The sequence below is a fragment of the Zosterops lateralis genome, assembly GCF_965231275.1.
Source record: "Zosterops lateralis genome assembly, chromosome: 8".
NCBI classification, from domain to species: domain Eukaryota; kingdom Metazoa; phylum Chordata; class Aves; order Passeriformes; family Zosteropidae; genus Zosterops; species Zosterops lateralis.
This window is the reverse complement of record NC_139768.1, coordinates 14,964,672-14,975,161: the sequence shown is the minus strand read 5'-3', so window position 1 is coordinate 14,975,161 and position 10,490 is coordinate 14,964,672. Positions and strand designations below refer to the sequence as shown.

The window sequence follows — 10,490 nt, the reverse complement described above, 5'->3', positions numbered from 1 at the left end:
CGAGAATGCCGAAGGGTGGGATGCAAAGCTGAGGTGATAGCAGTAGGTCAGAGGAGGGGTCTGATGTCACGCAGCATCTCTCCTGCCGCAGCCGCATGGGAGCACCAGGGACCCCAGGACTGAGATCACCTGTCTTGTGACTGTGGGGAGACTGTGGCAAGGTGATCCTGCCAACCTTCGCAGCGCTGGGGAGACTGCAGCAGGTACCAGCCAGCAAGATACAAATTAACAAAGAGCTGCCAGAAAACCCCCAGCTCCAGAGAAAGGGCTGGAGAACGCCTGCAGACAGCAGGACAGACGCATCACGTTCAGCCACATTTCTGCTAATTCCCACTGACAACAATTCGGGCACTGCAGGAAACTGAAGACGGCTGTATTTCCGGCAATACCCGTGCTCAGGAAGCTGCAGCAGGGCCCCTGGCCAAGGGGCATCTCTAGTTGCCACCATCATCAGGCCAAAGCTTCCAAAGAGCAAAAATAGAAATTGTACAGATACCCTAAATAGGAACCAGCTAAATTGTATTGTATTGATAAATGAGCAGACTTTATGGAAGAGTTAGAGAGGAGAAATGCACAGAATCTGGGTGGAGAACACACAGGACTTGCACACACCAAAGCTGGGCAGCAACTACAGGATCACAAAAGACCCTGAAGGGGTGTTCATATCTATCATCATGGCAAAATAATCTTACAGTGATAGTTCTCCCAGTGTTGGAATCTCATCCTTTTACAAAATGCATGTGTTTCTAGGCAGTATTCGGAATGCTGGAGTGAATCACTGCCCCAGGCTGCATCAGCTGCCTTATCCAGTTGCTCAGCTGTTTTACCACATAGCAACTATTAATTTTTCTTTTGAAATTTGGGAAGAACTTGTCTGGAAATGACACATGGCTGCCCTTTTCCAAGGATGCATCAGCTCTTTATCTCTGTTTTCATCACAGACCAAGTGACTTGGCTGTCCACCCTTAAATGCCATCTCCTACTGATAAGGGTCATCTAAGCCCTGGCTCACACAGCAGCTTCTTATAGCAAGCTGAAGGCACACCTAAAGGATCCAGTTCTCCCTGCTCTCAGGCTCTTCCTGAGGACCTGTTTGGGGGAGAGCTAAACAGATTATTTTTTACTCCCAGAGATGCTTCCCCACCCCCCACTCCTAAAGCTATACTCTCTGCACAAACCTTTTCCCATTTGGTGTGAAAGGCTACGGCAGCATTCGGAGGCTGAGCCCCACAGCTCTGTTTTTCCCATTATCACCTCAACCTCTTTCCTGCCCTTCACCCTGGGGACAAGGGCCCAAGGGATCCCATCGGTGGCTCAGAGCATCTCTGTGCCACAAGAGGGCACATCAAGCCCTTGGATGTCATTGCCCGAAATAGCAACCGGCCAAACAGAGCTCAGGGGATAGGATATACCGAGAAAAGTGGGTTAGAGGGGAAAACGTGCTCAGGCCCATTCATGCTGCCATAAACAGCCCTGGGTGACAGCCAGCAGCCCAAAAAGGTCCCTGGAGAGTCAGAGGCTTTGGACAGATCAGACTTGCTGCTTACCCAGTCCCACAATGGTAATTCCCCCAATAGCCAGAGTGCATTGTTTTAATATGTTTAGTCTGCAGCAGGTCTTTGCATTGAGCTTTCAGTTCCTGGACGACAGACTGTAGAATGCTGTCCCATTTTGCTGTCCCACATCAGGTCCATTGCTCTCTTGTTCCGCTACTTTCTTACTCATGTGACCATTTATTTAATTTTTCTTAGTTATCAATGCTGGATTTTTCCAACAATCAGTGATTGCCCTAAGAAAAACCCCTTCCCAGTCCATACCTACTTCCTCAAGGTGGCAGGTGACAGTGTTCCTGTTAGCTCAGCCTTAAATGCTACATCCTAACTAGGGCCACCTGGTCCCAAGCTTGGGTTCACCCAGCAGCTGAAAACACACCTGGCACCCTGACTCCTGAAATGTGACACACTTCATGTAAGAGTTTTTTAATCTTAACACCTGCAGCCTCTTAGCCGGGGAAAGTCTGTCTTTATAGGACCACCAACAGCCTGGCTAAACTCAGTGTGTAGCTTGTCCCCCATGCAACCTCCCAGAGCACCCCAAAAAGGATACCAACCCTCTGCAGAGACCCCTCACTTTTCCTGCCCTCCCATCCCAGAGGGCTGACAGATGCAAAGACATAACAGTAGTGTGCATAGCGATTGTGGTTAGATTTTATTGGTTCTTTGTTGGGTTTGTTTTGTTTTGTTTTGTTTTTTTAACTCATATAATCGTTATAATACAAAATATACAGACTGGAGATGCCAAGCGGGTTGTGGGTCACCATGCCCCAGGGCAGGGGGTCACACCATGCGACCTACAGCGTGAGGGGGGAGGCGGCAGGTGCTCCACATGGCAGCAAACAATGGATACCCCAGAGAGCTGGGAGGAGGAGAACAGGGCCAAAGAGATAGAGGGGTAAGGCCCTCCCACTCTTAGGAGAATGCAAGTGGGAGCTCAGCCCCACAGCAAACCTGGGAATAGGTCTGTGAGATGAACAGTGTGTTGAATGAACCTAAAAAACACAACATGTCTGCGAGATAAATAATGTGTCAGATGAGCCTAAAAAACGTGATATCTGCAAGGGCTGGGACAAGGATAGTCCCCAGGGTCTCAGCCTGGGTCTGGCCCAGCATGGGTGCTGATCCCAGACATCACAGCTCAGGCCAGCCCAAACCACCCCTGGCCAAGGATACAGAGTGGAGCCTCAGTCAGGGGCTGCCAGGGCTGGGTACATTCCCAGTGCCTGCGAGGGGTTTCTGGAGTTGGCATGGGATTGTTAGCCTATGGGCATCACTCTCTCAGCTATGACTTGGAGTATGTGGGCAGGACAGGCCTACCTGTACACAGCCATCTCCAAGGAGCTGGTGGTGATAAAAACACCCAGGGTCCCCATCCCCAAGGTCCCCAAGCAGGCTCTCACATGGCCATGCTGGGTAAAAGAAGAGTCCCCTGCCCCAAGCTGACCCTCCAGCCTGCCAGCAACATGGCAGTGACTCCTGTCTAACCCAGCCTTGAGTCCCCAAGCAGGCTCTCACATGGCCATTCTGGGTAAAAGAAGAGTCCCCTGCCCCAAGCTGACCCTCCAGCCTGCCAGCAACATGGCAGTGACTCCTGTCTAACCCAGCCTTGACTTTCTCCTCCAGGAGCTGCCAGCTCAGCCACGTCACCAGCACAGGGCTATGCCTGTGGGGACACCTCTCTGCCTCATTGCTCATTCCCCAGTCCTTGGGGCAGCAGGTGGGCTGGGATGGGCCAGGGTACAGAAGCAGGGCAAGGTCAGCAGCAAATGATGCCAGGAGCATGGCTGTGAGCCCTATGGGGCCAGAATGGCCACCAGAGACCAGCCCATCTCCTACATGTCACCATACCCTGGCTGTCATGTCCTCAGGAAGGATTGGAAAGGGTGTCTCTCCACTGGAGCCCCAGATTGGATCCCTGGGGTCCCCCTGTGCCAGCACCCCAAACCTTAGGGACAGGGGCTGAAGTTGCAGCTCTCCCAGCCCTGCATCCTACATCCTGTAGGATAAGTGCCACAACAAGTCACCTCGGGATCCCTTTAGCCTCTCCTCTGCCCCTGTCAGGAAGAGCCTTGTAGGTCTCACCAGGATCCCTGGGATCAGGGGATGCTCCCCATAGCTCATGCAGCAATGAACCCCAAGGGCTCATGTGGCTGCCTTCTCCAGGCACAGCCCCTCTGCCAACCTACCAGCCCAGTGTCAGGACAGGGAGGGTGGCCAGTGGCTCACAGTGGACACACCAGACATGCTTCCCGTAGCAAGGCACAGCCAGGGCAGGGGAAGAAGCCCAGGCACTGGCTGTGCCCATTGCAAGTCTTTATTGGTTTCTAGACAGTGTTGCTGGAGGATTTGGGGGCTCCTGGGGCTGGCGAGGTTCAAGGTAGGTGAGCTGTGGCTGCACAGGGTGGTGTGCATGGGGAAAACCTCTATTGCAGCCCAAGGATGCATCTTTTCCACCGGGATTGGGTGCAGGGAGGTCCATCCAGATGAAATCCTCATCCTGTGCCAGCCATGCCCATGCTCCAACATCTGGGAGGACCTGCTTGGGATTCCCCAAGGAAAGCAGAGCTGGGCCAGGGGAAAGGGAAGATCTCGGCACCAACTGCATTTCAGGGAAGGAAGAAAGGCCCCTTTCCATGGGGGTGTCTGTGCAGCTGGAGGAGAGGAGTCTCAAAGGAAAAGTCAAGAGAGAGAAGAAGGTTCTGGGCCCAGTGTCAGGAGAGCTCATCTGGAGGCAGGTCCGGGAGCTTAAATCACACTGTCGAAGAGCTGCATGGATCGCATGATGTTCTCATCCTGTCAGGAGCAGGTGGGAAGCAGGCAGGTTGGGCACAGAACAGCAATCTGGGCAGCTCCCCCAAACCTGGCTTTACCCTCATGGCAACTCTGGCATGTGGGACAAGAGCCCTAGGGATTACAAGCAGTTTCCAAGCCCTGCTGAGATCCATGGTTCTCCTCATCTATATGAGGATGCTGGCATGGGTACAGTTCCCAAAACAGAGCTCCAGCCTTGCCCCTGGGAGCTCTGGCTTCACCCCCTCTCTGCAGGAAGGAAGCAGGAGGGACAAAGGTCCCCAAGGAAGAGGGTGGTGATCTAGCTCAGAGAAAAGCTGCTGGTGACTTTACCTTCTGGCAGGACTCCAGAAACTCCTCGATTGTCACTACGCCATCCTTATTCCGGTCCATTTTCTGCAGACAAGCACAGCACAGGGGCCATAGCAGGGAGAGCCCCAGCCCTAGGGAGAACTGGGTACCCCCTGCCCAGGGCCCACAGGGGCTGGACACAGTGCACCCCTGGCCCCAGGCATGCCCAAGCACCAACAGGACCAGCACAGTCCTGCTTCATTCCAGAGTGGGGTGTTTTCTACTGTACCCACTGCGGCTCTGTGCTGGAGCTTTGCTTCCCCAGGATGTACTCAGCTCACCTGGAAGAAGTTCTCCACGTGCTCCCGGGGTGCCTCCTCCCGCATGGCCGGGTAGGTATATTTGCCCATCATGTCATAGATGGACTTCATGATGTCCAGCATTTCCTGATGGGAAAGGGAGTAGGGTTGCAATGTGAACACGGGGCTCTGCCTCTGCCTGGTCCCCAACCCGCACCTTTTCCTTGATGCTCCTGAAGGACCTGTGGGGTGCTCAGACGTGTTTCTGCTGGCTCTGTGCACAGTGTGGGGCCCTGTGTGCATATGCATGTGCAATGGAGCCCCAAAGCAGAACAACACTCATCCACCCTCCCTCCCAGAGTCAAACCAGTGCCACGGGGCCAGGAGGGACATTTGCAAAACTGAGCTCAGTTAAATATTGATCCCCTGAGCTCTCCTCCAGAGCTCAGCCAATACCCCCAAGTTCTGCCCTTGTCCCTGCCAGGTGCGGATTTGTGCTGGCCCTGGGGACCAGTTTGGGCCCCTCATCCCACCTCTTTGGTGATGCAGCCATCTTTGTTCAGGTCATAGAGGTTGAAGGCCCAGTTCAGGCGATCATCAATGGTGCCTCGCAGGATGGTGGACAGCCCAGACACAAAATCCTGCAGGGATGGACAAGGCAGGCAAATGGGAGTTACAGCCACAAAGGGCCTCAGAGACATAGAGGGTACAGCCCTGCTTGATTCTCCTGCAGAGAGGAACTCAGCCCCAGAGATGATGTGCCTTGGGGCAGGGCTGACAAGGTAAAATGTCTGGTATCAAAAAGAGTTGAGGGAGAAAAAATTGCTTAACCCTGTACATTTCTCACACTGCTCCCTTGCATCACAGCAACCAAGAGGACAGTGTGCACCATAACCCACTGTTCAGCCAAAGCCTGAACAAGACCCAGCCATGGCTGTGTCTGCCAGTCTGGGTCCCTACACAACCCTACCCAGAAAATACAGAAAGCCCCTTTTATTGCACTTTTCATTAGTTTTCTGTTGCCTCTGGGAATTTAAAAAACTCCACTAGGCCTGCAAAGCTTTTCATCCATGTGCAACATCAACACTGCTGACCCCAGCCTGTGGCCCCTGGAGGGATGTACTCTCCTTGCCCCGCTGCACCCCATCACACCCTCCTTGGCCACAGCTCACCTCAAAGCTGACAGAGCCATCATGGTCGGTGTCAAAGGCGTTGAAGAGGAAGGTGGCATAGGTGCTGGAGTCTGCAGGGAAGCAGACAGCATGAGAGGGTGCTGTGTGACCCTCTGCCCTGCAGAGGCACCCATGTCTGTGGGGACAGGGAGGGGGATGGGGACAGGGAGGGGGATGGGGACTCACCTCCTTGAGGGAAGAACTGTGAGTAGATCTGCTTGAAGTTTTCTTCGTTGACGATGCCACTTGGGCACTCCTGCCAGGCAAGGTCACAGCATCACTTCCACATTGCAAACAAGCGTTGATCAACCCCTAAAAACCTGTGGCTCCCTTGCCTTGCCCCCCAGCCCTGTGCACCTGGTGGGGTGGCTACAAAGGCTGCTTGGAGCATCTCTCTCATTTTTTGGGCTGCATCCCTTGATGGAGGGGCTCTGAATCGCAGGCACCCAGGAAGGGGGCTCTCTGCACCCAAGGAAATGGAGCACCAGGATCAAGTCTCCCCACTGAGCTCCCTGGAGGTAAGATCAGGCTGTAGCCTTATATAAACTTCAACCCCAAAGTCCCAAAAACTTTCACATACAAAGCACCACCCCAAGGTGAACATGGCAGCAGAGGTGGGGGCTGTCAAAGCTGGTCAAGGGGTACTCACATTCTTGAAGCCTCGGTACAGGACCTGCAGCTCTTTGCGGGTGAACTTGGTCTGCTCCTGGAGCTGCTCCAGCCCCTCAGGGCGGTGGCAGACGGTGGAGAGCTCAAACTCATCCTCAACACTGTCTGCAAGGAACCCAGGGGAAGAGAGGGTGGCTGAGGCCAGCACTGTCCTGCCCTATCTTGTCATGCCAGGGGGCAGGAGAGGCACCTTGCACAGCACACGCTGTCCCCTCACATCTGCCCAGGTTGACACATTTTTGGGGTTCTCTGCTCAGCCAGAGCTGGGTCTGTGCCAGAAGGGGACCCTCATAGCCATCCTGGCCACAGACCAGGGGCTGACACTGGGCAATAACCCCCCTCCAGTACAGCCCAGGCTGGGCACAAAAGAGGTGTGAAAACCCCCCAGTGCTGAAACCCTCCCTGTCTGCCCTTCTCCTCCCACCAGCACAGCATCTGCCCTGTGGAGTTCAGACCCTTGATGTCCTGCAGCACCAGGTCTCACATCCAGAAGGAGAATTACCCCTCAGAACCCCCAGCCCCAAATGCCCTCCTGCACCCTTTCCAGATTCTTTTCTGTCCACTGTGCTCCCACCTTCATTGACAGCTTCTCTCCACCATCTGCCAAGTTGCACAACCCCTGCCTGCAGCAACCAGCATCCCTAGAGCCCACCCAGCAAAGAGGAGCACACAACAGGTACTCCCTCTTCATGGGACAGTTCAGACCCTGCCCCTCCATACTCACCTTTTCCCAAGGGGGATTGGTTTGCACTGTGGAGCTGGGAGAGATCCTGACCGGGGGCTTGGACTCACCAAGGAACCAAACACACCCAGTACAGGGGGTTGAGGGACTCTGCACTCACTCCCTGCTCAACCTCTTTCATCACCCCATCACACCTCCGCCTCCAAACAGACCCTAAGCTTAGAGAAAAACTCCCCACCCCTTAGACCAGTACCAGGGGCCCCCTACTGCCCTGAGCCAGCTCTCAAGCGGTTCTTGCCGCCGTGCATCCCATGGGAGCTGCTCCAGGGAGATGGAGAGGGAGAAAACCAGCCTGCGAACAGGTATAGACAGAGGTGGTTGCAGAGCCCATGGGATCGGACCCCTCCAGGGCAGGGCTGATCCTGGCAGCCAGGGCAGGGGAGAGGTGGAGGCATCGCCTTCCCGCAGGCAGGGCCAGGGCGGAGAGCAGGCAGCAGCACCGCCGGGGACAAACACACACAAAGGCAAGAAGAAGCACTTGCTTTCACTGAGCGAGGGGATGGATTTGGGCCGGCAGCAGGGCAGCAGTTTGAGGAATCGCTGCTTCAGCGCTTTTTTAGTTTGGACTGGCGGGTTGCCTGGAAGAAAGAAGGAGTCACCAAGCAGAAGAAGAGTTAACACAGCATCAGCTCCCGGTCCCGACGGGCAGCAGGGTTGGGCACCCGGCGCGGGGTGATCTGAGCGGAGGCAGCACATGCAGCGTGAGGTTGGAGGAGCAGGAAGGCAAAACCCAGCCCAGGCTCTGGTCGACCTTCCTGCTCAATCCCAGGACAAACCCAGCACTGGAGTATCCATCCTTAGGATGGGGGAAGTATGGGGACAACCCTGCTAGGCTACCCACATTCAGCACCTCTGTTACACCCCCATCATACCAGGGTGCACTGGAGACTTCCAGGAGCACAGGGAGTCAGAAAATGTCAGGGTCAGACTCTGTCCTTTAGCCTTGAGGACAAATACCTGCTCCCTGGGTAGCAGACTCTGCAGGGAAGCAAGGTAGAATGAAGCCCAAGAAAGAGCCTGTGGCTGAGCTAGGGCATTGCATCTTCCCTAAGCTCAGGCTGGGTTTGATCCTGCTGGCACCCAAGGGCTGAAGGCAAAGCATGCACCGGACCCCCCATGCAGCCCAGACTGCTGCATGCACCCCCACCCCAGTGCAGCACTGGGACCCGAGCCCAGGGACCTGCTTTGAGACAGCCAGAAGGGGAACGGGGCTCAGGGCTTTGCCTTGGCAAGGCTACAGGACTTGGTGCGGGACTCCCCACACCAGCCTGGCCCATGGCCATTGCATCCAAGTGTCTCTGCATCAACAGTAGATCCCCTCACTGTACTGACCCCCCTGCCACCCCCTGTTCCCCCATTTGGAGCCCAGTGGTTTCACTCAGCCCCATCTCTCCCAGCTGGTGCTGCCCCATGGCTGCAGACCACCTCCCTCCCTCAAACCAGCAAACTCAGCGCGGGACTAACGCTGCAGGTAGGGAAAGGAGGAAGAGGAGGGGATGAAGGCCATGCTGGGCTCCAGCCTCCGAGGGGAGGCAGACACCAGCATGGGGGACAAATGGGAAAAAAGGTGCAAAGTCCCTTTGGGGCTCTGGTTTGTCACTGTGTTTGCTCCAAGCAAACATCTGCAAGCAGCAAGTCACAATGCCTATGGATCCTGAGCCCTGGTTTTGGGGTTGTTTCTCTAGGGTTCTAGCAAATACCTGCCAGACAAGCCCATTCGTAGTCTTGTGGGGCTAAGCTGAGCCCCAGATGCCAGGAAAATGGTGTTGCATGGTACCCAGCCCCAGGACAAGGACATGGGTCTGCATCCAGCAGCCACTTCTATGCAGGTTGGCCCCAGAGTGCCCACAGGCAGAACCTGGGATGCTCTGAGCTCACACCAAGGCAGCTCCATCATTCTGGAGGATGGAGAATAGCTCCAGGAGATCATGGCTCCAGCAGGACACCATGCAAAGCCATTCAAAGAGGGCAAATTCTCCCCGGGGATGTGGCATCCACAGCAGGGTGACAGTGAGGTGCAAACATATAGGGATGAACAAACACATCCCCTGGCATTTGTCAGCAGGTGACAGGGGCAAGGGTGAGGACCAGAATCTTGGCACTGGAAGAACAGCACAACCTGGCTCCTGTCTGCTCCAGGGTGTGCCAGCAGGTGAGGAAAGAGGACTTTTCTTTCCTAGAAGTGGGCATCAGTTGTACATAAACCATGATTTTGTCTCAGCTACCCTTCCAGGGCCTTAATTTGCAGAGGGAAAGGGAAATTGCACCTTTCAGCCTTCCAAGGATGCTCTGGGGCCAGGTCCCTCCAGCAGAGCTGAGCTTTGGGAACAGACCTGACAGACAGAAGTATCCCCTTTGCTGAGAGGGAAGGGACAGGGCAGGCAGAGCAACACCCAGTGCCAGGGTGATGGACCTGGGAGGGAGCAGGGCAGGAGGGAAACCACACAGCGAGAGAGATGCAACAGAGAGTAAACTGTGGTTGGACTCACAGGGGCAGCAGGTATAGGCACGTGCAGTAGGTCAGGTCGGGTGCAAGTTACACTTTAGTTTGTTATAAAGAAGGAAAAAGAAAAAAAAAATAAAGAACATGGGCGTTTTCTCAAGGAGGAAACCAAAGGGGGCCCAATTCCAGGGTCCCCAGGGCAGGGGAGGGAGCACATTCAGCACATGCAGCTTAACAACAGGAGAGGGGTGACCAGGACTGGGGTTTTGCTGTCCTGGCTTTAGTGAACACAAGGGCTCTGCTGAGTAGGACACACCACCCTCTTTTTGTCCCCAGCACCCAAACCACTAAGAAGTCTGGGAGTTCCTCCTTGCTGGGAAACAGCTCTGCCCAAAGATGAGGAGCAGAGCCCGAACATGTGCTGCCACTCTGGACACAAGGGACATTGCAGCACGAAGCCCTGTCCCGCCAGCAACAGCTCCTTTTCCAGATGGCACTCTGCTCTCCACCCTTCTGCAAGGGCCATTC

General features: G+C 54.9%; 1 protein-coding gene across 5 annotated transcripts in view; it reads right to left on the bottom strand.

The window, feature by feature from the left end:
- Nucleotides 1-3,057: 3,057 nt before the first annotated feature.
- The window catches only part of KCNIP2 (potassium voltage-gated channel interacting protein 2), a gene marked incomplete at its 5' end in the record, with an annotated part of 43,209 nt that continues 35,776 nt past the window's right edge, over nucleotides 3,058-10,490 (bottom strand). For 3 of the 5 annotated variants that reach the window (XM_083866754.1, XM_083866755.1, XM_083866753.1), the window contains 7 exons: nucleotides 3,058-4,349; nucleotides 4,680-4,742; nucleotides 4,979-5,083; nucleotides 5,470-5,577; nucleotides 6,109-6,179; nucleotides 6,295-6,364; nucleotides 6,758-6,882. In XM_083866754.1, coding sequence (XP_083722880.1) covers nucleotides 4,302-4,349; nucleotides 4,680-4,742; nucleotides 4,979-5,083; nucleotides 5,470-5,577; nucleotides 6,109-6,179; nucleotides 6,295-6,364; nucleotides 6,758-6,882 — 590 coding nt within the window. In that variant the 3' untranslated portion in view covers nucleotides 3,058-4,301. Of the gene's footprint in view, nucleotides 4,350-4,679; nucleotides 4,743-4,978; nucleotides 5,084-5,469; nucleotides 5,578-6,108; nucleotides 6,180-6,294; nucleotides 6,365-6,757; nucleotides 6,930-7,997; nucleotides 8,098-10,490 lie in introns of all 5 variants that reach the window. The other 2 variants (XM_083866756.1, XM_083866752.1) reach the window with 2 other exon arrangements.